This window comes from Prionailurus viverrinus, chromosome C2, assembly GCF_022837055.1.
Source record: "Prionailurus viverrinus isolate Anna chromosome C2, UM_Priviv_1.0, whole genome shotgun sequence".
Classification (NCBI taxonomy): Eukaryota; Metazoa; Chordata; class Mammalia; order Carnivora; family Felidae; genus Prionailurus; species Prionailurus viverrinus.
In genome coordinates this window covers 86,150,654-86,173,168 of record NC_062569.1, presented here as the reverse complement: position 1 = coordinate 86,173,168, position 22,515 = coordinate 86,150,654, and the positions used below count along the sequence as shown (strand labels likewise).

The 22,515-nt window shown below is 34.9% G+C and overlaps 1 protein-coding gene and 1 non-coding gene across 2 annotated transcripts in view; both read left to right on the top strand.

Moving 5' to 3' along the window:
* Positions 1 to 22,515, top strand: part of ACAP2 (ArfGAP with coiled-coil, ankyrin repeat and PH domains 2) — a 155,315-nt gene that overhangs the window by 87,469 nt on the left and 45,331 nt on the right. Inside the window, exons 5-9 of the mRNA XM_047874639.1 lie at positions 3,536 to 3,594; positions 4,749 to 4,932; positions 8,972 to 9,016; positions 12,978 to 13,073; positions 19,909 to 19,983. Of these exons, the coding sequence (XP_047730595.1) occupies positions 3,536 to 3,594; positions 4,749 to 4,932; positions 8,972 to 9,016; positions 12,978 to 13,073; positions 19,909 to 19,983 (459 nt within the window). The remainder of the gene's footprint in view (positions 1 to 3,535; positions 3,595 to 4,748; positions 4,933 to 8,971; positions 9,017 to 12,977; positions 13,074 to 19,908; positions 19,984 to 22,515) is intronic.
* Positions 20,720 to 20,881, top strand: LOC125175901 (U1 spliceosomal RNA). The gene has a single exon (XR_007156060.1). It is a non-coding gene; the product is annotated as a U1 spliceosomal RNA (small nuclear RNA).

Genomic DNA, 22,515 nt, shown 5'->3' with positions numbered 1-22,515 from the left:
ATATCATCTGTAGATAAAGATAGCTTTGTATTCTTCCGTTCTAATATGTCCCCCTTTTTTCATTTTTCTTGCTTGATTGCCTTGCTAGGATCTCTAGTAGAATGTTGAATAGAAGTGATGAGAGCAGATATTCTTGCCTCGTTCTTGAGTGTTGCCATTAAGAAGCCTTTCACCACCGAATATGTTAGCTGTACATTTTTTGTATGTGCTCTTTATTAGTTTGAGGAAGTTCCCTTTTATTCCTGGATTCCTGAGAGTTTTTATCAGGAATGGGTGTTGAATTTTGTGAAATGCTTTTTGGTCTCTATTAAGATGCTCATACAGTTTTTCTGTTTTAGTTTGTTATCATGGTAAATTATATTCATTGACTTTTTTTTTTTTTAATTTTTTTTTTTTCAACGTTTATTTATTTTTGGGACAGAGAGAGACAGAGCATGAACGGGGGAGGGGCAGAGAGAGAGAGGGAGACACAGAATCAGAAACAGGCTCCAGGCTCTGAGCCATCAGCCCAGAGCCCGACGCGGGGCTCGAACTCACGGACCGTGAGATCGTGACCTGGCTGAAGTCGGACGCTTAACCGACTGCGCCACCCAGGCGCCCCTATTCATTGACTTTTTAATGTTAAATCCATCTTGCATTCCCAGAATAAATCCCAATTGTCATGGTATATTGTTCTTTTTATATGTTGTTATTGTATGTCATTATTACATATTAAGAATTTTTACATATGTGGTCATGAGGGATATTGAGGATTCTCCTGTCTCCACATCCTCACTAACACTTACTCTTTTTTGTCTTTTTGATACTAGCCATTCTGAGTTGTGTGAGGTGATATCTCATTGTGGTTTTGATTTGCATTTCCCTGATGATAAATGATGTTGAGCATCTTTTCATGTGTCTCTTGGCCATTTGTATGTTTTCTTTGGAAAAAAGCCTACCCAAGTCCTCTGCCAATTTTTAAATCAGATTGTTTGGTGTATGAGTTCTTTATATATTTGGGGTATTAACCCTTTATCAAATATATCATTTGCAAGTATCTTCTCCCATTCAGTATATTGCCTTTTTATTTTATTGATGGTTTCTTTCACCATGCAAAACCTTTTTAGTTTGATGTAGTCCCAATTGTTTATTTTTCTTTTGTTTCCCTTGCCTGGGGAGATAGATTAGGAAAAATACTAAGGCCAATGTCCAAGAATTTACTGCCTATGTATTCTTTTAGGATACATAAGGTTTCAGGTCTCACATTTAGGTCTTTAATCTGTTTTGAGTTTATTTTTGTGTATGGTGCAAGAAAGTGGTCCAGTTTCATTCTTTTGCATGTAGCTGTCCAGTTTTCCCAATCATGTATTAAAGAGACTGTATTTTCCCCATTGTATGTTCTTGCCTCCTTTGTCGTAGATTAATTGACTATGTAAGTGTGAAGTTATTTCTGGGCTCTTTATTCTGTTCCATGATCTAGGTGTCTGTTTCCATGCTAGTACCATACTGTTTTGAGTACTATAGCTTTGTAGTATAGTATGATGCCTCTGGTTTTCTGTTTTTTGTTTGTTTTTGTTTTTGTTTTGCAAGATTACTTTGGCTCTTTGGGTCTTTTGTGGTTCCATACAATAGGATCATTTGTTCTAGTTCTGGAAGGATACTAACTAATATAGTTAGCTTTATGAATTTTGACACATGCATACAGTTGGATCTCCATACCACAATCTATATGCATGACTGTTCCAATAACCCTAAAAATAGCCTTATGTTATGCCTTTGTAGTACCCTTCCTCCTACCCCTTACCACTAGTAATTACTGATTTGTTCTCCATCCCTATAGTTATATCTTTTCCTGGGTGTCCTGTAAATCAAATCATATAGCTTGTAGCCTTTTGAATATGACTTATTTTACTTAGCAAAATCCATTGAAATTCATCTATGTTGTTGTATGTATTAATAGTTGCTCCTTTTTACTGCTGAGTAGTATTCTATTGTGTGATGTACCATAGCTTACTTCTTCAAGGACATTTAGATTGTTTCTAGTTTGAGGCACTTAGGAATTACACTGCTATAAACATTTGCATACAGGTTTTGGTATAACTCTAAGTTTTCTTTTTTCTTGGGCAAATACCTAGGAATGGGATTGCTAGGTTTTATGTAAATATAGCTTTAACTTTATAGGCTATGGGAGGTTTTTAACTATAGATTCTATTTCTTTGTTTCTGTTTAGGTTATTGATTTCTTATTGAGTGAACTTTGGTAGTTTTGTCTTTCAAAGAATTAACCCATCTCTATTGAATTTATAGGCCTAAAATTGTTCCCCAATTCTCCTGATTATCCTTTTTTAATAGCTGTAGAATCTGTGGTAATGTCATCTTTCTCCTTCTTGACATTTGAAATTTGTGTTTTAAGATTTTTTCTTGATCACTTTGATGGGAGATTTATCACCTTTATAGATCTTCTGAAAGAACTAGTTTTTGCTTTCATTGAGTTTTGGCTGTTGAGTTTCTGTTTTCTATGTAGTTGACTTCCAGTCTTACCTTTATTATTTCCTTTCTTCTGCTTAATTTGGGTTTAATAGTTTAACATAGTACAGAAAATAATTTTTTCTCTCTGGAAGTAAATTGTCAGATTTTTAAACCCTTTAGTACTCAATCCAGGTGTGTGTGTGTGTGTGTGTGTGTGTGTGTGTGTGGTGTTTGGTATTTAGGCAAGAACATGAGACTTTGCTAGTAGCAAGATTTCAGAGAGAGTGAAATTGGTATTGTTTTTAATAAGTAGGAGAACACAGGATTTTCTTTTTGTTTTGAATATTGATTTTTGTGTCTGTTCATCTGACATCTGTTTCCAACTCTGAATGAAGTGTATCTGTTAATTGTTGAATGAAATGTATCTGTTAATTATAGAAGTATTTGGAGTTTCCATGACAAGCCCAGTGAAATTGCCCACACATGGAGCTACTAGAGTTTAATATGTGGTATCATTTAAATGGGGCAGAATATTGTCACGAGGAGTAAAATTTTATTCTTGTCTCTAATCTTAGCAACGATTGAACCCAAAGGACCATATAATGTTTACTTGAATTAAGAATGTAAAACATTGAAATCCCTACATTTTCCCTGTTGAATAACCTCTAACTAAGATGATATGAAGCAGTTCTGGAGTTGTTTTTACTTAGTATGTTTTGATATGTTAAAGTAAGAAATTCCTGTAGTAAATAAAGTAGACTTCATATTACTTTTTAGGTTATTTGTCAAAGCTTGAATTAAAATCAAGGAAATAAATCACTCTATTATTTCAACATTGTATTTAAATGTTAATGCAGATGTGATTTTCTCTGTAAATAAAAATAATTTTATTTTTTAGATGAAACTGGCTTAAAAATCAGTTTCAGTTTCTTTTTTAAATCCTTACTTTTTTAGTTGGTCTTCAATAAGAAATATAGGTGTTATTAGAATTGGAGTAATAGTGGAAAGATGTATTATTTACCAATCTACGTGAAAATTATTTTTTTGTTTACTTTTCTAATTGTTTAATGTTACATTTTATCTTTTAGATCCTATTTGACCAAACTCAGAGATCAATTAAAGCACAGCTTCAGAACTTTGTTAAAGAGTAAGTCAATTACAGTGAAAAGAAAAGTAACCAGTGAATGATCACATCTGGGAGTTGGTATCTTTTGAGAGGAATTTTATGGACCATGATTTATTGAAAGTTTTGGAGTTTTTGTTTGCTTTTTTGCTTTGTGAAATATATATTGCATTTTTTCCTGAGTTACTCTGTAAAGGAATCAGACTTTATGCCTTTCAGTGAATCATTTATATTATGAAATTTATATTCAGGATACATAACTAGGATTGTTAAAGATTAAAAAATAAAAGAAATAATTTAATGGCCTTTCAAAATCAAAGCAGACCCCAAAAGTGATTGAAATGCTATTAGTTATTATAGTTGAGACTAAGTTTTCCTTTGTCTTAATATGGTATTTTTTTTGAAGAGAAGGTAATGGAATATATGAAAATGAGTCAGGAAAGTGCATGTTTTTTGCCACATGTGAGCCTTTTGTGTCACATTCATCCCGTTCTATATGTGAAATAAAATGAAACTAGAAATAAAAGACATCAAAATTTTCTAGATAGGAACATTTTTCCTTTCCCACATTAATCAGTTTTTCTCTTTTAATTCCTGACTGAGAATATATAAAATTACAGATAACGTTGGTTACGATATAGTATTCAGGATAAATGGCAGATGTTATAAGCTGCAGATAGTGGCAGATCTCACGAACATAGTGCACTGCCATTTAGTAGGTTGGAATTTATTGTTTCGTTAGTGACGTCTTGCAGATTCTTTGCAAATAATAGACTGATGTTCAGAATGTCCTTATAGAATGTATACATGAAAATTTATGGCTTCTTAACAAAGAGTTTAAAGCCTTTTTCACATACACTTTATTATCATTTTTAAATTATTTGTCTTCAAGTCATTTTGCCTAGTTCTCTGGTAGAAAAAAATGAAGGGATATCATGTATTTATCTAAGATCATTAATCAAGGGTTTTGGATTTTTGGAATACTGAATGGAAACTGTTATTCTTTACGGGTACACAGTTGTTTTACAAAGGATTGTATCAGTGTGTGTTTTAAGAATATATTCATGCCCTTGACCCAGTAATTTCCCTCAACAAAAAATGAATGATATTTCTTAAAGTGTGGTTTGCAGACCACCCATAATTGGATTTATGAAAGTTTCACTATTTTTATTTTTTAGAGATCTTAGAAAATTCAAAGATGCCAAGAAGCAATTTGAAAAAGTCAGTGAAGAAAAAGAAAATGCATTAGTAAAAAATGCTCAAGTACAAAGAAACAAACAGCACGAAGTTGAGGAAGCCACAAACATTTTGACAGCAACAAGAAAATGTTTTCGACATATAGCCCTCGACTACGTACTTCAGGTATATTTATTATGTGTTTTCAAAAAACGCTTACTAAACACGTCCTTACTTTTGAATGATGGCATTGAAAGAACAATTAATAATGTTTCTTTGAGTTTAAAATCAAACCATGATCTTTTGTGAAAACTTTTCACTTGTCTGTATATCTCTGTGCATATATTTATGTGTGTACATGTGTACACCTTTGGTTTGGATTTCTTCACCTTTTCACTTAACATGATACTTCTCTCATTTTTAAATGTTGTAAAAAGCATTTTTAATTGCTATATTTTATTCTGTGGAATTACTGTGTCAATTTAGTTAGTATCTGATGATCAGATATAGTGTTGCCAGTTTTTACTGGAAATAGTGAAAAATGTAGATTTCAATAATTATAAATAATAATAACATCTTTGTATATAAATCTTTTGCCACATTTTTGATTATTTCTTTAGAGTAGACTTCTAGAAGTACTAAGGCTTACTATGTTGCCAAATGAAAAATATTTCTAGAAACACTGTTCTCATATTTACCATAATGTAAATATGAGAAAAAATATGGTGTTTAAAAAATTTTTTTAATGGTTATTTATTTTTGAGAGAGACAGAGACAGAATGTGAGTGGGTTAGGGGCAGAGAGAGAGGGAGACAGAATCTGAAACAGGTTCCAGGCTCCGAGCTGTCAGCACAAAGCCCGATGCGGGGCTCAGACTCACGAGCTGTGAGATCATGACCTGAGCCGAAGTCAGATGCTCAACCGACTGAGCCACCCAGGCGCCCCCAAAATGTGGTGTTTTTTAAAACTAGAGATCAGTGCTTGGTAAGTTGCCTGGTGATCTTCTGGTCCTATGTATAATTGAAATCTATTTGGATTTGATAGGTCTCCAAAGGGATTCAAGAGATGTGAAAAGTGAAGGCACATATACATTGTTTCACATGTACTTGATATTTTCCTATGTATCATGAGTTGAAAGCTCTAAAGCTTAGGGGATTATTTTGTCTAAATCTCCTTGTACAAAACAGCAATAGAGTCCTCAGAGATTGTTGACTTAATAGTGATCACAGGGCATTTCTTTAAAAAAATACATAAGTAACCATATACAAACTAGTGCTTAAAAACTACTTAGATGGTGTGCCTAGGTGGCCCAGTCAGTTGAGTGTCCGACTTCAGCTCAGGTCATGATCTCTCCATTCGTGGTTTCAAGCCTTACATCCAGCTTTCTGATGTCAGCACGGAGCCCACTTTAGATCATCTGTCCCTCTTTCTCTCTACCCCTCCCCTTCCCCCCCTTGCACTTACACTCTTTCAAAAATAAAACATTAAAAAAAACCCTCCTTAGATAACTTTGCAAAACAGTAGAAAAAGACTAAGATTTTTAAAAATTTTCTATTCAGTAAGTGGGAAGTTACATTTTAAAAAATGAAGTGAATTCCGTTTATTAATGAAAGTCTCTAGAATGGCATGGTCTGTAATTTCCTATTTCCCATTACCTACCTCACATTCACCCCACTTCTGCAGTAATACGAATACTGTCTTCCTATCCGATTCCACTGAAATGGCTCATGCTAAGGTCTTACTCATTAGATAGAATTTAATTTTTAACCAACTTGACTCTCGCGTTTCACTGAAATGGTAGACCACACTCTTTCTTGAAATATACTTTTGTCTTAATTTATTTCAAATAACTTTGGGTCATCTTCCCAACTTCTGTTGCTTTTCAGTTTCCATGTTGAGCTTCTCTCCTTTGCCTACCTTTTCAACCTCTTTTTCAGGTTTACATCTTTGGTTCTGTTCTTTTCTGACCTTTTGATTTTCCTGATAATCTCATGCTCTTTGCTTGAATTACCACTAAGTACAGATGACAAAAGTTATTTTTGTCCGACGCCCCTCTTTCTTTTTGTATTCACAACTGAAAACTGTCTTCTTCCAGGTGGCGTCTTTTTGCCCTTACCTAACTTGAATGGTGACACCCTTTTGCTCAATCCTAGAAGTTCCTGTGGAGAGTTGTTACACCAGATATTCTCATTCTCAGCTGCTATACCTAACAGCCAAAACTGCCTTATAAAGTTCTGTGAATCTCTTAAGTCTGTTCTTTCTGATGACCCTTGCTGTAGCACTTTATTATTTCTTATCTAGACTTTTAAGATGTTCTCATAAAACTGGTCTTGCTTGCATTGCTTTTATGTGCTCCATTACTAGTTTATTCTCTGTTCTGTGGTCAGTTACTCAAACATGTCCAGGCAAAATGAATCATTCTTGCCTCTGCTTCCACTGTGCTGCCATAATATTGTCATGCACATTGCTGTTAGAGCACTTACTTGCATGTATTGTAATTATTTATTTCTGTGTCTTTTATTCCTAGGTTGTGTTCCTTCCCTCTAGTCCAGTGGTTGGAAAATAAATTTTCCATTTTCTGTGGTGTTCATCCAAATAGTTTCACATTAGGACCCTTGCTTCCTCTATAGCTATTGCATTATTTGATTTTTCTTATGAGAACTGTTGTGTCATTTAATTATATGGCCTAAGTGGTGATTTTAGGGCATAGTAAGTAATAAATATCCAAATTTATAAAGTTTATCATGCTTTAGCTTCCTTAAATACGTGATTTTACTTTTTTTTCAAGTAAATGCTGTTTTTTGTTGCCAAACAGAAAAAAAATACATAGAAGAGAGGCACTTTTGTTTGGTATTTTTCAAAGTTTGAATAATAGGTTATCTGCAGCCCCTGCTTTTATTTAGAGCATTTGAAAGTTAATATTTTAGTTCTCAAAACTGAATGGGCCTTGAAACACGTACAAAGGAAATTAGTGGTTAGTTAAGTGTAGTTATTTGGATTTTTCTTGGTGTGGTTTTGTTTTGCGATCAGTGCTTTAAAATTATCTTATAAGACAACAGGCAGAAGAACATATTAAAAAGGAAGATATTCTGTAAATCTTTTGACAATGATAGCAAAAAATGAATGATTCTTTTTTTGTATAAACATTTAATTTCATTAAGCTGATATGTAACAGATAGAAATAAAATACTTGTTAAGAATTATCTAGAGATGGGAGAGATACTACAAAGGTAACTTTCATAATTTACTGGTCTTTTAGTAAGTTTAGTCTACTTAAAATATTTAAGGTCCATTAATTTATTTAACAAATATTTATTGAGTCCTAGCTACGTACTACTTGGGGAATGTAGCTGGGAGTAAGACATAGGTAAATAAGAAAATATAAGGTAGTTATGAATGCTGTGAAGAAAATAAATAGGTTGATATACTAGAGAGTATACCAACTCTAGTATATAGGGCCTACCTTGGACGTTTTTGAGGAGATAGTATTTAAGCTGGGGCCTGATTAGTAAGAGGTGTCCTCATGTCTGGGCAGAAAATCATGACATGAAGACAGAGCAGCTAGTTTGAAGGTGTTGAGGTGGAAGTAGTTTTGGATTGTAGTTGCAGCACAGAAAGGGGCAAGTAGTAGAAAGCTAGGTTAGAGAGGCAATCATCACAAAGGGCCATGTAGGTGATAGAAGGAAGTTGGAAGGTTTTAAGTTGGACATAGCATAATCTTATTTATATTTTGAAAAGATCACTCTGCTTGCTGTGTGGAGAATGGATTGTAGAGAGTCAAGTATAGAGAGACTAGTTCATAGGCCATTGCAGCAGTCTAGAAAAGATAGGATGATGGTTGGTAGTGGTGGTAAAAGTAGTGAGGATTTGTATTGCAGATACATGTTGAAGGGTCTGGATGGACAGTTAGATGAGGAGGACAGGGAAAAGATGGAATTCTGAGAAATTCAAAGGTCTGTCAAAGTGATAGTTTTATCATTACAGTATTTATGGCTTAAGCATGACCAGTTTTTCTTTGAACTGAAATGGATGACAGTTTCATTGGTATGTTTGTCTTAACTGTTTTTGCAAAACGCAGGTCAAAGGGTAAAAACCTTGAACTTTGTTTTTATTTACTTTTCTGGAAAAGTATTAAACTTCAGAATAAGCAAATTTTACAATATTGCACTGTAGATTAGTTTTTAAAGTAAAAACTGGGTGATTAACCAACTGTGTTTTCCCTCAGATTAATGTCCTTCAATCAAAACGAAGATCAGAAATCCTAAAATCAGTAAGATATTTATTGAAATGATATTTTAAATATTTTGGTATGATCTGAATGCACATATGTAAGCATTTAAGCAGCATCAAATGTTTGTGTGTATATATATGTAAATATATTTATTCCAGGTTCATAATTAATCTTTACAGATCTTTTTGTATTTCTCATATGCCACTTAACCACTTTTTTGTCTCCTTCACGTTATAGTTATTTATGTGTATCTCCTCTCTTAACACACTGCGAGCTCCTTAGTGTAGATGTTTAAATATTTCAGATTCAGGGCATGCATAAATAGTATCATTTAGAGAATTTTTCCTTAGGATTATTGATGATGTATCAGCCTTTTGGTTTGTTCTTTGGAGTGCAGTTGGAAAATAAATGGGATGAAATTTGAGAATAATTTTTTTCCCTGAGACACTATACCCATAGAGAAAGTGATTTTTTTTTTTATGTGACCATTTTTGGTCTTAAAGCTATCAAGGAAGTGGGCAGGGGGTGGTAGTGGTATGGCATTGAACTTTTTCATATTTCGAGAATCTTAGAAATAATTTTTCCTCTCTTTGTTCACTGAAGTGTTTTATTTTTCTTTTCCCCTGAAAGGGTATACTTAAATTGCTTTGACCCTTGTCCCCACCAAGCTTTTTCCTAAATTCTATATTTATGATAGTGCTTACAGGTAAGTACGTTGTACTTGCTCTTTACTTCCACTTCCTTTTCCAGACTGAGAGTAATGTATGTTAATTGTAGAAAATTGAAAACTGAAATGTATGAAGAAAAGAATTAAAATACTTATAAATCTTACTACCAACTGTTATTATCTTGGCATATATCTGTATCTTTTTTCCTCTCTTTCTGTGTGCATGTATGTATGTGAATGTGTATATGTGTATTCTAAAATGGCTTTTAATTAAAAAATTTTTTTCTTAAACATTTACTTATTTAAAAAAAATTTTTTTTAATGTTTATTTATTTTTGAGACAGAGAGAGACAGAGCATGAACGGGGGAGGGTCAGAGAAAGGGAGACACAGAATCCAAAACAGGCTCCAGGCTCTGAGCTGTCAGCACAGAGCCTGACGCAGGGCTCGAACTCACGGACTGTGAGATCATGACCTGAGCCGAAGTCGGCCGCTTAACCGACTGAACCACCCAGGTGCCCCAACATTTACTTATTTTTGACAGAGCATGAGCAGGGGAGTGGGAGAGAGAGAGATATACAGAATCTGAAGCAGACTCCAGGCTCTGAGCTGTTAACACAGAGCCTGATGCGGGGCTTGAACTCACGAACTGTGAGACCATGACCTGAGCTGAAGTCGGATGCTCAACTGGCTGAGCCACCTAGGCGCCCCCTAAATGGCTTTTAATTTTTTTTTTTAAACAAAATAAGAATCATTGCTACATATGTTTTGTAACTTTCTTTTCTCAATAGTAACACTAAAGTCATTAGATGTCATTAAATATTTTTTATTTAACAATGACTTTTGTGGTGAAATAGAATTCCACCATGTGGATATATTAGGGGTAGGCAACCTTTTTTTGTGAAGGGCCAAGTAGTGACTATGTTAGGTCTTGTGGGCCATGTGGTCTGTGTTGTAATTACTTAACTGTATGCTGTAATGAGAAAGTAACCATAAGGGCGCCAGGGTGGCTCAGTCAGTTGAGTGTTCGACTCTTGATTTTGGCTCAGGTCATGATCCCAGGGTCTTGGGATCGAGCCCTCCATGCTGAGTGTGGAGTCTGCTTAAGATTCTCTCTCTTTCCCTCTCTCTCTCTGTCTCTCTCTCTCTGTCTCTCTCTCTCTCTCTCTCCCTCCCTCCCTCCCTCTCTCCCTCTCTCCCTCTCCCCCTCTCCCGCTCTCCCCACCCCCCCCCCCAAACCCTCTCCCCTGCGGTGTGCTCTCTGAAATAGAGAGAGAGAGACAAAGCAGCCCATAGATAATATGTAAATGAATAGAATGGCTGTGTTTTAATAAAACATTTTTCTTATAGACATGGAAATTTGAATTTCATACAATTTTCACCTGTAATGAATTTCATGCCATCTTTTCATTTTCTTTCAACCATTAATAAATGTAAATACCACATTAGCTCATAGGCCATCCAAGAACATATGATGGGGCTGGATATAGTTTGCAGGTCATAGTTTGCTGATCTTGAATATGCCATAAATTAATTTTATCCATTAATGGATTTTAAAGTAATTTCCATGTTTTTGACTTTAAAAATATTCTAGTGGTCATTCTGATAAACAATATGACTTATTATCGTAATTTCCTTAGGATATATTATGACAAGAGATTTGGCTAAGAGCCAAAGGGTTTAATCATTTATTAAAATTTTTAAAAAATAATGTTAAATTTTAAGACTTACACAACATTTCCACTAGTAGTGTGTGAAAGTGAACTATATTACTAACACTGGGTATTAGTTTCTTCCACTCTACCTATAATTTGGTAGATAGAAAATGTCATGTCATTGTTCAGTTTTGCATTTCTTTACTACAAATGAGTTTGTATTAAATGTGTATGAGTTTGAATTTTTTTCTGTATATTTTTTGGCCTCTTATGTTTTCTCTTTTGTTGTTGTTGTTGTTGTTGTTGTTGGAGTGTTCATCTTTTTCATACTGATTTGTAACATGTCTTATATTTTAAGACTATTTACCCTTTGCCATTGTATTTTTCTAGTTTTATCACTAATCTTTCAATAGGCTTATGTGTTTTGCTGTGTAGGCATGTTTTATGTAGTTGTAGCTATTAATCTTTCACCCTCTTTTTTATATAATTGTTTTTTATTATATTCATAAAGTTGCATAATTACTGTTACCTAATTCCAGAATAATCTTTTATTGAGCTTTGTCCTTGTGTGTTTGTTTTATTTAATTGACTTTTCTCTTAAAAAAAAATTCTTTGAAGCATTCTTGAATGTTAAAGACCTTATGACCTATTTTAGGTTTCAGAAAATTAAATAGATGCCTCATCTTGCTAACATAGAGGGATGCTTGAAGGATTCTTTCAGTATTGTAATTGAATTAAATTTCTTCCCATATAAAAACAGTAAATAAAAATAAAGATGATTTTTCTTTCACAAATAGGTAAAATATAGGAAAACCTGGAAAAAATCTTAACCCATTAGCAACATATTTGTATATTGGGAATGAATATTCAGAAACCTCCATATTGGCAAAGTCTGTTGACTCCTTTAAGTATCTTGAGAAAAAAAATTAGCATTCCCTGCTTTGGGTTGTGCTTAGTGATCCTAGCAGGTTATAAAGTGTGATTGTTTTTTTTTTTTTTTTAATTTTTTTTCAACATTTTTTATTTATTTTTGGGACAGAGAGAGACAAAGCATGAACGGGGGAGGGGCAGAGAGAGAGGGAGACACAGAATCGGAAACAGGCTCCAGGCTCCGAGCCATCAGCCCAGAGCCTGACGCGGGGCTGGAACTCACGGACAGCGAGATCGTGACCTGGCTGAAGTCGGACGCTTAACCGACTGCGCCACCCAGGCGCCCCAAAGTGTGATTGTTTTATTTTGAGAGCTTCATATTTCCCATTCTAATCTTTTAATGTTTTATTTGCAATTTAAAGTTTTGCCAGTGAATTTGGTTGAAAGGCACATAGATATTTTATAATGCACTTGGGAAGATGGTGAAAGTATTGAATACTTGATTCTTTAAATTATTACTATATGACTCTTGATCATCTGGATATAATCTAAACAACTAAAATTTGGGGCATTGTTAAATTTTTAAACCACTTGGAGATTTCTTTTAAATAAAATTTATTCTCACTTCACATATATTTCTGAAATACTCTTAAGAAAAATGACCCAATTTCAATTTTAAATAGGTTTGATATTTTGGGCTCTAAAGGAATAATTTTTAAACATTAGGTAAGATCAAGATTTTTAAAAAAATTCAGAGTATTTATCTAAGAATTGATTTTAAAATGCTAATCTTTTTTTTCTTTTATTAGATGTTATCTTTTATGTATGCCCATTTGGCCTTCTTCCATCAAGGATATGATCTATTCAGTGAACTTGGGCCTTACATGAAGGATCTTGGTGCACAGGTAATATTGTACTGTATTGCTTGATTCTGTATTATACATTGATAGTTGTATTTTTAAAAAATGTTTATTATTTTTGAGAGAGAGACAGCACATGTGTACATGAGAGTTGGGGAGGGGCAGAGAGAGGAGGACAGAGGATCCAAAGCAGGCTCTGCACTGACAGCAGCAAACCTGACCTGGGGCTCGAGCTCAGGAAGAATAAGATCATGATCTGTGCCGGAGTTGGACGCTCAACTGACTGAGCCACCCAGGCACCCCTGATATCTGTGTATTTTTTTTTTAATTGAGATATAATTGACATACAATATTGCATTAGTTTCAGCTATATAAAATAATTTGAGGTGTGTGTGTGTGTGTGTGTGTGTGTGTGTGTGTGTATACATATACATATACATATACATATAGGTTAAATGACCATCTCAAAAGTCTAGTTAACATCTATAACTCCAGTTAGTTACAATTTTTTTTTCTTGTGATCAGAACTTTTAGATTACTCTTAAGCAACTTTCAACATACAATACAGTAGTGTTAACTATAGTCACCATGCTGTACATTACATTTCCAGGACTACCTTTTGACCCCATTCACCCATTTTGTCTACTCGGCCCCCTCCCCAACCTCTGCCAGTCTGTTGTATCTTGTGAGGTTTTGTTTTTTTTTTTTTTAGATTAATATATAAGTAGGATCATATGGTATTTATCTTTCTCTGTTGACTTACTTCACTTAGCATAATGCCCTCAAGGTCCATCTGTGTTGTTGCAAATGATAGAATTTCCTTTTTTTAAAAAAATGGCTGAATAGTATTCCCTTGTGTATATATACACCACATTTCCCTTATTCTTCTATTGATGGACACTTAGGGGGTTTCCATGTCTTGGCTATTGTAAATAATGCTGTGGTGAACATAGTGATGCAGATATTTTTTCAAATGAGTGTCTTTGTTTACTTTGGGTACATATCCAGAAGAGGCATTGCTTCTTCTACATATGGTAGTTCTGCTTTTAATTTTTTGAGGAACCTCCATACTGTTTTCCATAGTGCTGCACCAGTTTATATTCCCACCAGCAGTGCACTTTTCTCTTCATCCTTATCAACATTTTTTATTTCTTGTCTTTTTGATGACAGCCATTTTGACAGGCATGAGGTGCTATCTTATTGTGGTTTTGATTGGCATTTTCATGATGATTAGTGATGTTGAGCACCTTTTCATATACCTTTTGGCCATCTGTATGTCTTCTTTGGAGAAATGTCCCCTCAGATCCTCTGCCCATTTTTAAATCAGAGTGTTTGTCTTTTTGCTATTGTGTTGTATGGATTCTTATATATTTTGGACATTTATATCAGATATATGATTTGCAAATATATTTTGCCATTCAGTAGGTTGTCTTTTCATTTTGTTGATAGTTTCCTTTGCAGAAGTTTTTTGGTTTGATAAAGTCCCACTTTTTTTTTCTTTTTTCTTTTCTTTTGATGCCTTTGCTCTGAGATCTGTACTTTTAAAGAAATTTAGCATTTTGGGAAATATGACATTTATTTAATAAAGAAGTTTGATGCTACAGATGATTTATGTGTGGGTTAAATGTGTATAACCAAAAATAAGATTAAAGTTAAAACTATGCTGTTGGGGCACCTGGGTGGCTCAGTGGGTTAAGCATCTGACTCTTGATTTTGTCGCAGGTCATCTCATGGTTCGTGGGTTCGAACCCCACATTGGGCTCTGCGCTGATAATGTGAAACCTGCTTGGGATTTTTCTCTCCCTCCCTCTCTCTCTGTCCCTCCCTTGCTCTCTCTCTCTCTCTTTCTCTCAAAAAAAAAGAAACATAAAAAAATTTTTAAAAAGTGTTACAGATAGTATATGAGGGTGTTGAAAAGAAAATTTAAAAACAAAGTGTTTCATAGTATATGTGGCTCAGTTTATTTTTCATATCTTACATTTGGATAATTAAAAAATCCTACTGATTTTTCATTTGAAGTTAGAGCTCCTTTTTTATTTTGCAAAAAATGTATATTTTGCTATTTTGAATAATAAAATTTTTAGAATCTTAAGATTAAGGAACTCTTGGGAACTTTTTCATTTTATACATACACACATGTGAATTGTATATATGTATAACAGTATTATATAGAAATTTCATTGTATTCAAATTATTTTTGATAACTGAGCAGAACTTTATATTAATTTGTTTTGGGACATTCTTTTTTGTTGATTGGTGAGCTTTCTGGATTCATTAGTACCAACTTTTGGGTGATTCCCCCCCCCCCCCCAATAGGTTCGTATTACCTTTTGAGGGCAGGGGGTTAAGGATGAAAAATAGAATTTAGGAAAATGAGGAAAAGGTAAGAGCATAACGAGAATTGCATTCATGGACCAAAAGTAAATACTGTGTGTGTGTGTGTGTGTGTGTGTGTGTGTGTTGGGATGGTATGCAGAGCATATGCCATGAGTTGCCATACTGTTCCCTAACTCTAAGTAGACTTACGTAGACTTAAGTAGAACTTAATCTATTGGAGGAAACCAACATGTCACCAGACTATTATTACTTTTTGTGCTAAGTGCCCTGTCTGGGAATATACATTGAGACTAGGCTTGTTTGCATGTGTTAGAAGCCTGAAAATAATGGTAGCTTCAACAGCATGGAGTATTATTTCTCCTATGTCAAGTCAGAGTCCTGGTATCGTGGTCGCTTGATTTGCAGGGATGCAGGCTTATTATATTTTTTGATCCTATCTCATGGTTCAAAGTGGCTGATCAAGCTTTAGTCACCATACCTACATTCTAGCTAACAGGAAAGAGGAGAGGAGAAAGAAAGATGCATTCTCTCTTTTTATGAATATCTCCTGGAAATTGTAGAGGTCACTTCTGTGTACATCCTAATGTCACACTAGCTGCAAGGAAAGATAGGGGATACAGATTTAATGCCAGATAATCATGTGACCTACTAGAATTTGGGGGTTGTATTAAGAAAGAAAGAATGGTTATTGGGAAACAGCTAGCTGTCTCTATACATAGCAAAGGATGAAAGAGTTATAGGAACATACAGATGGAACATGTAACCCAGACATGGGAGAAAGGCAAGAGTTTCCTAAGCTAGGTACTTCCCACATTCTGTTAAATTTTATGTTGCACCCTCATCCTACATGAAATATAATTTATAAAAAAATTAAGTTGGATTGCAGTTGAATAGTTTAAATAATTATATATTTTAGACATTTATTAATTTCAGTTTTGCTGTTTCCCCCTCTCAGTTCTCACATGACTTTTCATGTAGCTTTGGTGTCTATATGGAGTCTAGTGGAAAATATAGCCTGGTTGGAGGTGGTCCGTTAGGATTTTCTTTTTATAATTCAGTTATGAGATGACTACATCTGGAACTAGGAACATGTAGTAATAGAAATAAATAGACTTGAGGGATATTTAAGATATAGCCAATTTGAAGGTAGAGGGACATGATGAGTTGAGGTTTAAATGTGTTGAATTTTGAGGATAGGACATCTAAGTGAATATATCTGGAGCTCATAAAAACAAAAAAAACCCAAAAAAACAAAACACCAAAACCTAGATTAAAGGAGGCAGTAGCATATAATTGCTAATTGTAACCACAATAGTGGGTGAATTGACCCAAGGAGAGTTAATAAGTATCTCAAAATCCTTTTTGTATTTCAAAAGATAGTTTTGAAAAATGTAAGTGCTAGAACAGTATGCTTAAAGATGTTACGGTCAAGGGCTGCTAGTATAGAGTGAAAAGAGAATCTGGCTTCAAACAGGGCCCTAAGAATGACATATTTATTTTATTTTATTTTTTATGTCTTAATTTATTTTTGAGAGAGATAAAGAGACAGAGTGCAAGCTGGGCAGGGGCAGAGAGAGAGGGAGACACAGAATCCAAAGCAGGTTCCAGTCTCTGAGCTGTCAGCACAGAGTCCGACATGAGGCTCAAACCCATGAACCATGAGATCATGACCTGAGCCAAAGTTGGATGCCTAATTGACTGAGCCACCCAGGTGCCCCAAGAATGGCATATTTTAAAGGGATAGTTAAGTATGAGAGCTCCATGAGAACATAGATGAGAGAGGAGGTGGGAACCCAAGAGACGGTGGTAGCACAGGCCAAGTAAAGAACATCTCTAAAACGAGGGGGTGGTTGTCAGTACAAATATTGGAAAAAAGGTCCAGTAAACCTAGGGCTATTGCGTCTAGCAGCAAGAAGGTTATTTGTTACCTCTGCGAGAGTAGAGGGTCTGAGTGGCAGAACTAAACTACAGTGGGTAGTAATGAATATGAAATGGACAAGTGAAGAACGGAATATTTTTCCAGAAGTTGTGTTGTGAAGGAAAAGGAGGGAGAAGGTAGTAGCTAGAGGGGACTGTAAGTTTGAGGAAGGTTTTATTTTAAGGTAGTAGGATTTCCACCTATATACAAGTAGATGGAAATGGAAGAAGTTGAAAAGTAGAAAGAGAAGTGATGATATCTGATGTGGTAGGAGTAGAAGGGATTCCAGACACAGGATTGGGGGCACCTGGCTAGTAATAGGCACCTGTGAAACTTCTAATGTCCATCACTAATAGAAGCATGGGACACACCTGCTGTGCTCCAAACTCTCTCTTCCTGATATAGTCTGAGCACGTAGGAGACAGGACTGTCAGTCTTCACATCTCCTCAGCTCGTACTTCCTCCAACCCTCCACCATGTGAAAAGATTTTTTTTTTCCTTTATATTTCTCCTCCAACAGAGAGAGGTGAATTTTTCCCCTTTCTGCTGTAATAGCAGTGGGGTGGGTTGTAGCAGAGGCGTTTACTGCCAGTCCGACAGGCAGAAAACCATCACTTGCATTGCAGTACTATTGTGGAAGTTACACTCACACAAGTTTACAAGTATTAGTTGAATCTTAGGGTCTACTTTGTACCTCACTTCAGTCTGAGTGAATGAATAATATTATATGCCATCAATTAAAGTCTATAAAACCATGGTATAATGGTTATTTTATTCATTCAGTATAAGAAAATGTTGAGGGCATTTGACTAGTGCAACATGTACCAGCCTTACACGTCGAATCAATGTTACATGTCACCAAGGCGTGTATGCATTAGATCCTCAAGTGCAGTAGTATAGTTGCCATCTAAATCAAATATGTATAGTAGTGATAGTTCTGTTTCAGTGTGTTTTCTTTTGGTTTTTATTAATATTTAGTGATAATTAAGATTGTATGGGGGCGTCTGAGTGGCTCAGTCAGTCGAGTGTCCAACTCTTGATTTCGGCTCAAGTCATGACCCCACAGTCGTGGGATTGAGGCCCACATTGGGCTTTGTGCAGAGCATGGAGCCTGTTTAAGATTCTCTCTCTCGGGGCGCCTGGGTGGCTCAGTCGGTTAAGCGTCCGACTTCAGCTCAGGTCACGATCTCGCGGTCCGTGAGTTCGAGCCCCGCGTCGGGCTCTGGGCTGATGGCTCAGAGCCTGGAGCCTGCTTCTGATTCTGTGTCTCCCTCTCTCTCTGCCCCTCCCCCGTAAATGCTCTGTCTCTCTCTGTCTCAAAACTAAATAAAACGTTAAAAAAAAAATTTTTTTTAAAAAGATTCTCTCTCCCTCCGCCTCTCTCCCCTGCTTGTGTGTGCTCTCCCTTTCTCAAATTAAAAAAAAAAAAAGATTCTATGGCCAGTTGTACACCTGAAACTAGTATTCCACTGTATGTTAACTGGGATTTAAAGAAAAACTTTAAAAAAGTATATTTTTTTTAATTAAAAAAAATTGTGTGGTCAGAATCATTCTCTGGCAGGAAAATAAAAATCATGTGTAATAGAGAGTGAATAAAGAATCAAGTAGTTTTTTTTTTTTTACAAAGGCTTTTTTCAATTTTGTTTCTAAAGGATATCAATGAAAACATTTGGACATTTAATACTTTATCTTTCTCCTTATTCCTGTTGATATTTACATTTTTATTTTTTCTTTTACCCCACATGAATCAGTTAGAGGTATGGGGGTTTGAAGATGAAATGACATACATCACAGTCTAGGAGAGTAAACTCACATAATATTTTATGACCCAGTTGTTTGTTATTCCAGCAGAGTAGTTCAAGAAGCCAGGGCATTTGTCATGATACTGGAAAATCATCTTTTCTGATGGAGAGGAACAAGAAGGAAATGAGATTTTATGATTTCATAAGTTTTTTGGGCTTTTAAAAAAGAATGTTAAACAATGGTGATTTTATGCCCTGACCATATGAGTGATTACTATTTTATTATTATTACTGTTTTTAAAAATTATTATTTAGCTTTCTCTTTTATCTGGTGAGATTTTTGTTTGTTTGTTTTTTAAGCCTTTTAGATTTGATGATAACATTAAGAAGCCAACTTGAAAACATGAAGCGTTTTGAGTGATTGGAAGTATGTGTTCTGTTGAACTTGTGAGAGTTGGCCCACCCTAGCTTAGCTGCTACTCTTTGCTGTTCAGGGAAAACAAATCACCACTGCGTCTTCTTTGTTTCTTTGATTCTGACTACTGCAATTGCTAGGTGGGTCCGCAGGCAACTTCAGCTAGAGTCCTCTTCCTTATTCCGGGAGTTCATGTTATCCCTGTTGTGCCCTCGACAAGGCCGCCTGTCACGTTTGCTTAGCACCACAACTGTTCTTAGAAATGTTTTTCCTGGAGGAGTTATAGACCTTCTCAAAAAGGATTTGATACCAGAAAAGAAAGACGTTCCATTTTAAAGTTGCAGCCAAAATGCTTTTTTAAAGAAACTTAAATGGACTTAGATAGAGTATGTTTTTGAAAAATGATCATACCTTTTTTTTTTTTTAATTTTTAAGTCTCTATAATTTTCTCTCTTTCCCCCTTTATAGTTGGATCGACTGGTTGTAGATGCAGCAAAGGAGAAAAGAGAGATGGAGCAAAAACATTCCACCATTCAACAAAAGGTACTTGAAGAGAAAAGTTCAAGGAGAGGAATTCCTATTTTGTACAACTGTTCAGTTACTGGTTTCAGCAAGATACTATCATGTTGCAACAAATCTTATGAGTTGCTGTAGTAATTAAATTGGGTAAATTCCTCATTTTTTGGTGAAAAGTAAAAAGTTTTTAGATGGTCAGGCATGTATTTTATTATTCTTTTAAAATATTTGAAAGCTGTGCTCTTGAACCAGTTTGCAAAAACATCAGTCTCTTAGGACCTTAACTAAAAAATGGCCCTTAGAATTTAAACTGATATTTACAATTTCAGTTAGGATATCACCAATCCCTGTAAAGCCTGTGAATGAGAATGAGTGGGGTGGGGGATGGAGGGAGTTGGGGGTGGGGTGGGGATGGAAAACATCTTGGTATCAACATGTATGTTTGGTATTGTAGACTTTACAGCTGTAGTTACTCCAAGGCAGCACTTGCCCTCCCTCAGGTGATATTGGAATTTTACACGCATTTCTTGTCAATATGCCTAAGCTTAGCTAAATTAATACTTGAAAAAAATGTTTTTAAAAATGTAAATTTAAATATGACACATTTTTATTTTTGTGTGTGGAGAACTTTGGATACAACTAACTTGGAACTCAATAATTTTATCTTATATAGTCAGTGATATTTTTGGGTGGTAATCTGAAAATAAAAGGAGAGAATTGGAGGTTGAATCTAATAATACAAGTATATGACAAGATGCCTTCTGTACTTACCTGGCAGGGGAGATATCATGATCACAAAGGTGGTTTTTCTAGGGCAAGGCTTTTCCATTGACTCCAGATGTGCTGACCCTTGCTATTTCCCCTAATGTGGGAAACTCTACTGTATAATTTGTGGTGAGGGACACTGTGTTTGTACGTTCCCCTAAAAAAATATGCCTTCTAGCATTGCTTTAAGAAATCTGTTCCTATGATATTAAGTCAAATCAACTTTTGTTATGGTTTCTTTAGAATTTAAAATACCAGTGAACTAGATTTGACATAAAAGATGTCAGTGGAAAAAAATTAAAGTGATGTCAGTAATATAAGTAAGGAAAATATTTTGGTGATGGGTTATTAATATTCATTCAAAGAGAAACATTATTTATTAAGGGAAAGATTTTCTACCAAACCATGTTTAACTTAGTTCCTTCCAGTTATACTCAGGTAAGGCTAACTCTGTGTTTTGTTTAAAGTTAGACTCACTTTGGGCTGTGTAACTTGTTTTAATGGTATTACCATGGAAAGATTATTAAAAATTGGAACCAGTCGTGTCTAATTCAAATGAGAGGTCATGATACTTGTAGAAACTTGTGACTATTTGGTTAAACGGAATTATTTAATGAATATTACATATCTTTTAATATCTCTCCCTGTGCACATAGCTCAGTGATGTACAAAAGCAATAGATTATTTAAGACTAATTTGCTTGATTTCAAATAATAGTCAATTGCTGCTTTACTTTGAAGAAAGTAATGCTATTTTTGCTTTTTTCTGCCCTTAAATGCTGACACAAGGCTGCATTACAGGTAAAAAAAAAAAAAAAAAAAAAAGGTAAAAAGATTCAGTCACCTAAAAATTAAGGGAAAAGTGTATCTAATGTAGCTATTTAGATTTTTCAAGAATTGAAATTGATCAATTAAAGAAACAGTGATTCCATGCACATTCATGTACATGCCTTTTGGTTATCTGTACATATTCCTGATGGATTTATACCTAGGAGTAGAACTGCTGGTTCAGAGGGCATATATATGTTCAGCATTAGTAGATAATGCTAAATCACTTTTCAAAATGCTGTTACTATTCCTGGCAGGCAGCACTGTGTGAGAGTTCTCAGGGCTCCTTGCCACCCCATGGTATTGTGAGAGTTTTTAATTTTTGCTAATTTTGGTGGGTAGATACTGACATCTCATTGTGGTTTTAATTTATGCTTTAGTCATTAATGAACTCAGGCACCTTCCCCTGTGTCTGTTGGTGTATAACCTAAGTGTTTATAGATTTGCCTTTTATGTTTAGACCTTAAATCCATCTGTAATTGGGTGTTTATGTGTGGTGTGAGTAGAGATCCAGTTTCCTTGTATTCACAATCTGATAGCTAGATAATCGAGAATCAGTTATTAAAAAATTTGTTCTTTTCCTATTACTCTGTTATATCCTCTGTTTTACATTATGTTTGCATACATGTGAGTTCTATTTTGAGCTCTTAATTCTTTTCTTTGGCCTTTTTGTCTTAATTGTGGCAGTACTATGCTGCCTTTAAGTATTGTAGCTTAATGGTATATCTTGATATCTGACAAAGCAAACCTCCTATCTTCTCTGTTTCAAAAGTGAATTGACTAAATTTTACATTCTTTTACAAATTTCAAGAGCAGACTTTCAGTTTGCTTAACAGTAGCTTTGGAGATTTTGATCGATTGCATTGGGTCTATGAATCAATATGGGGGAGAAGTGGTATCTTTATTTTACAGTGTCTTCTAATCTCTGAGCTTGAAATATTAAAAGTGAAGTTTTCTTTAATGTCCT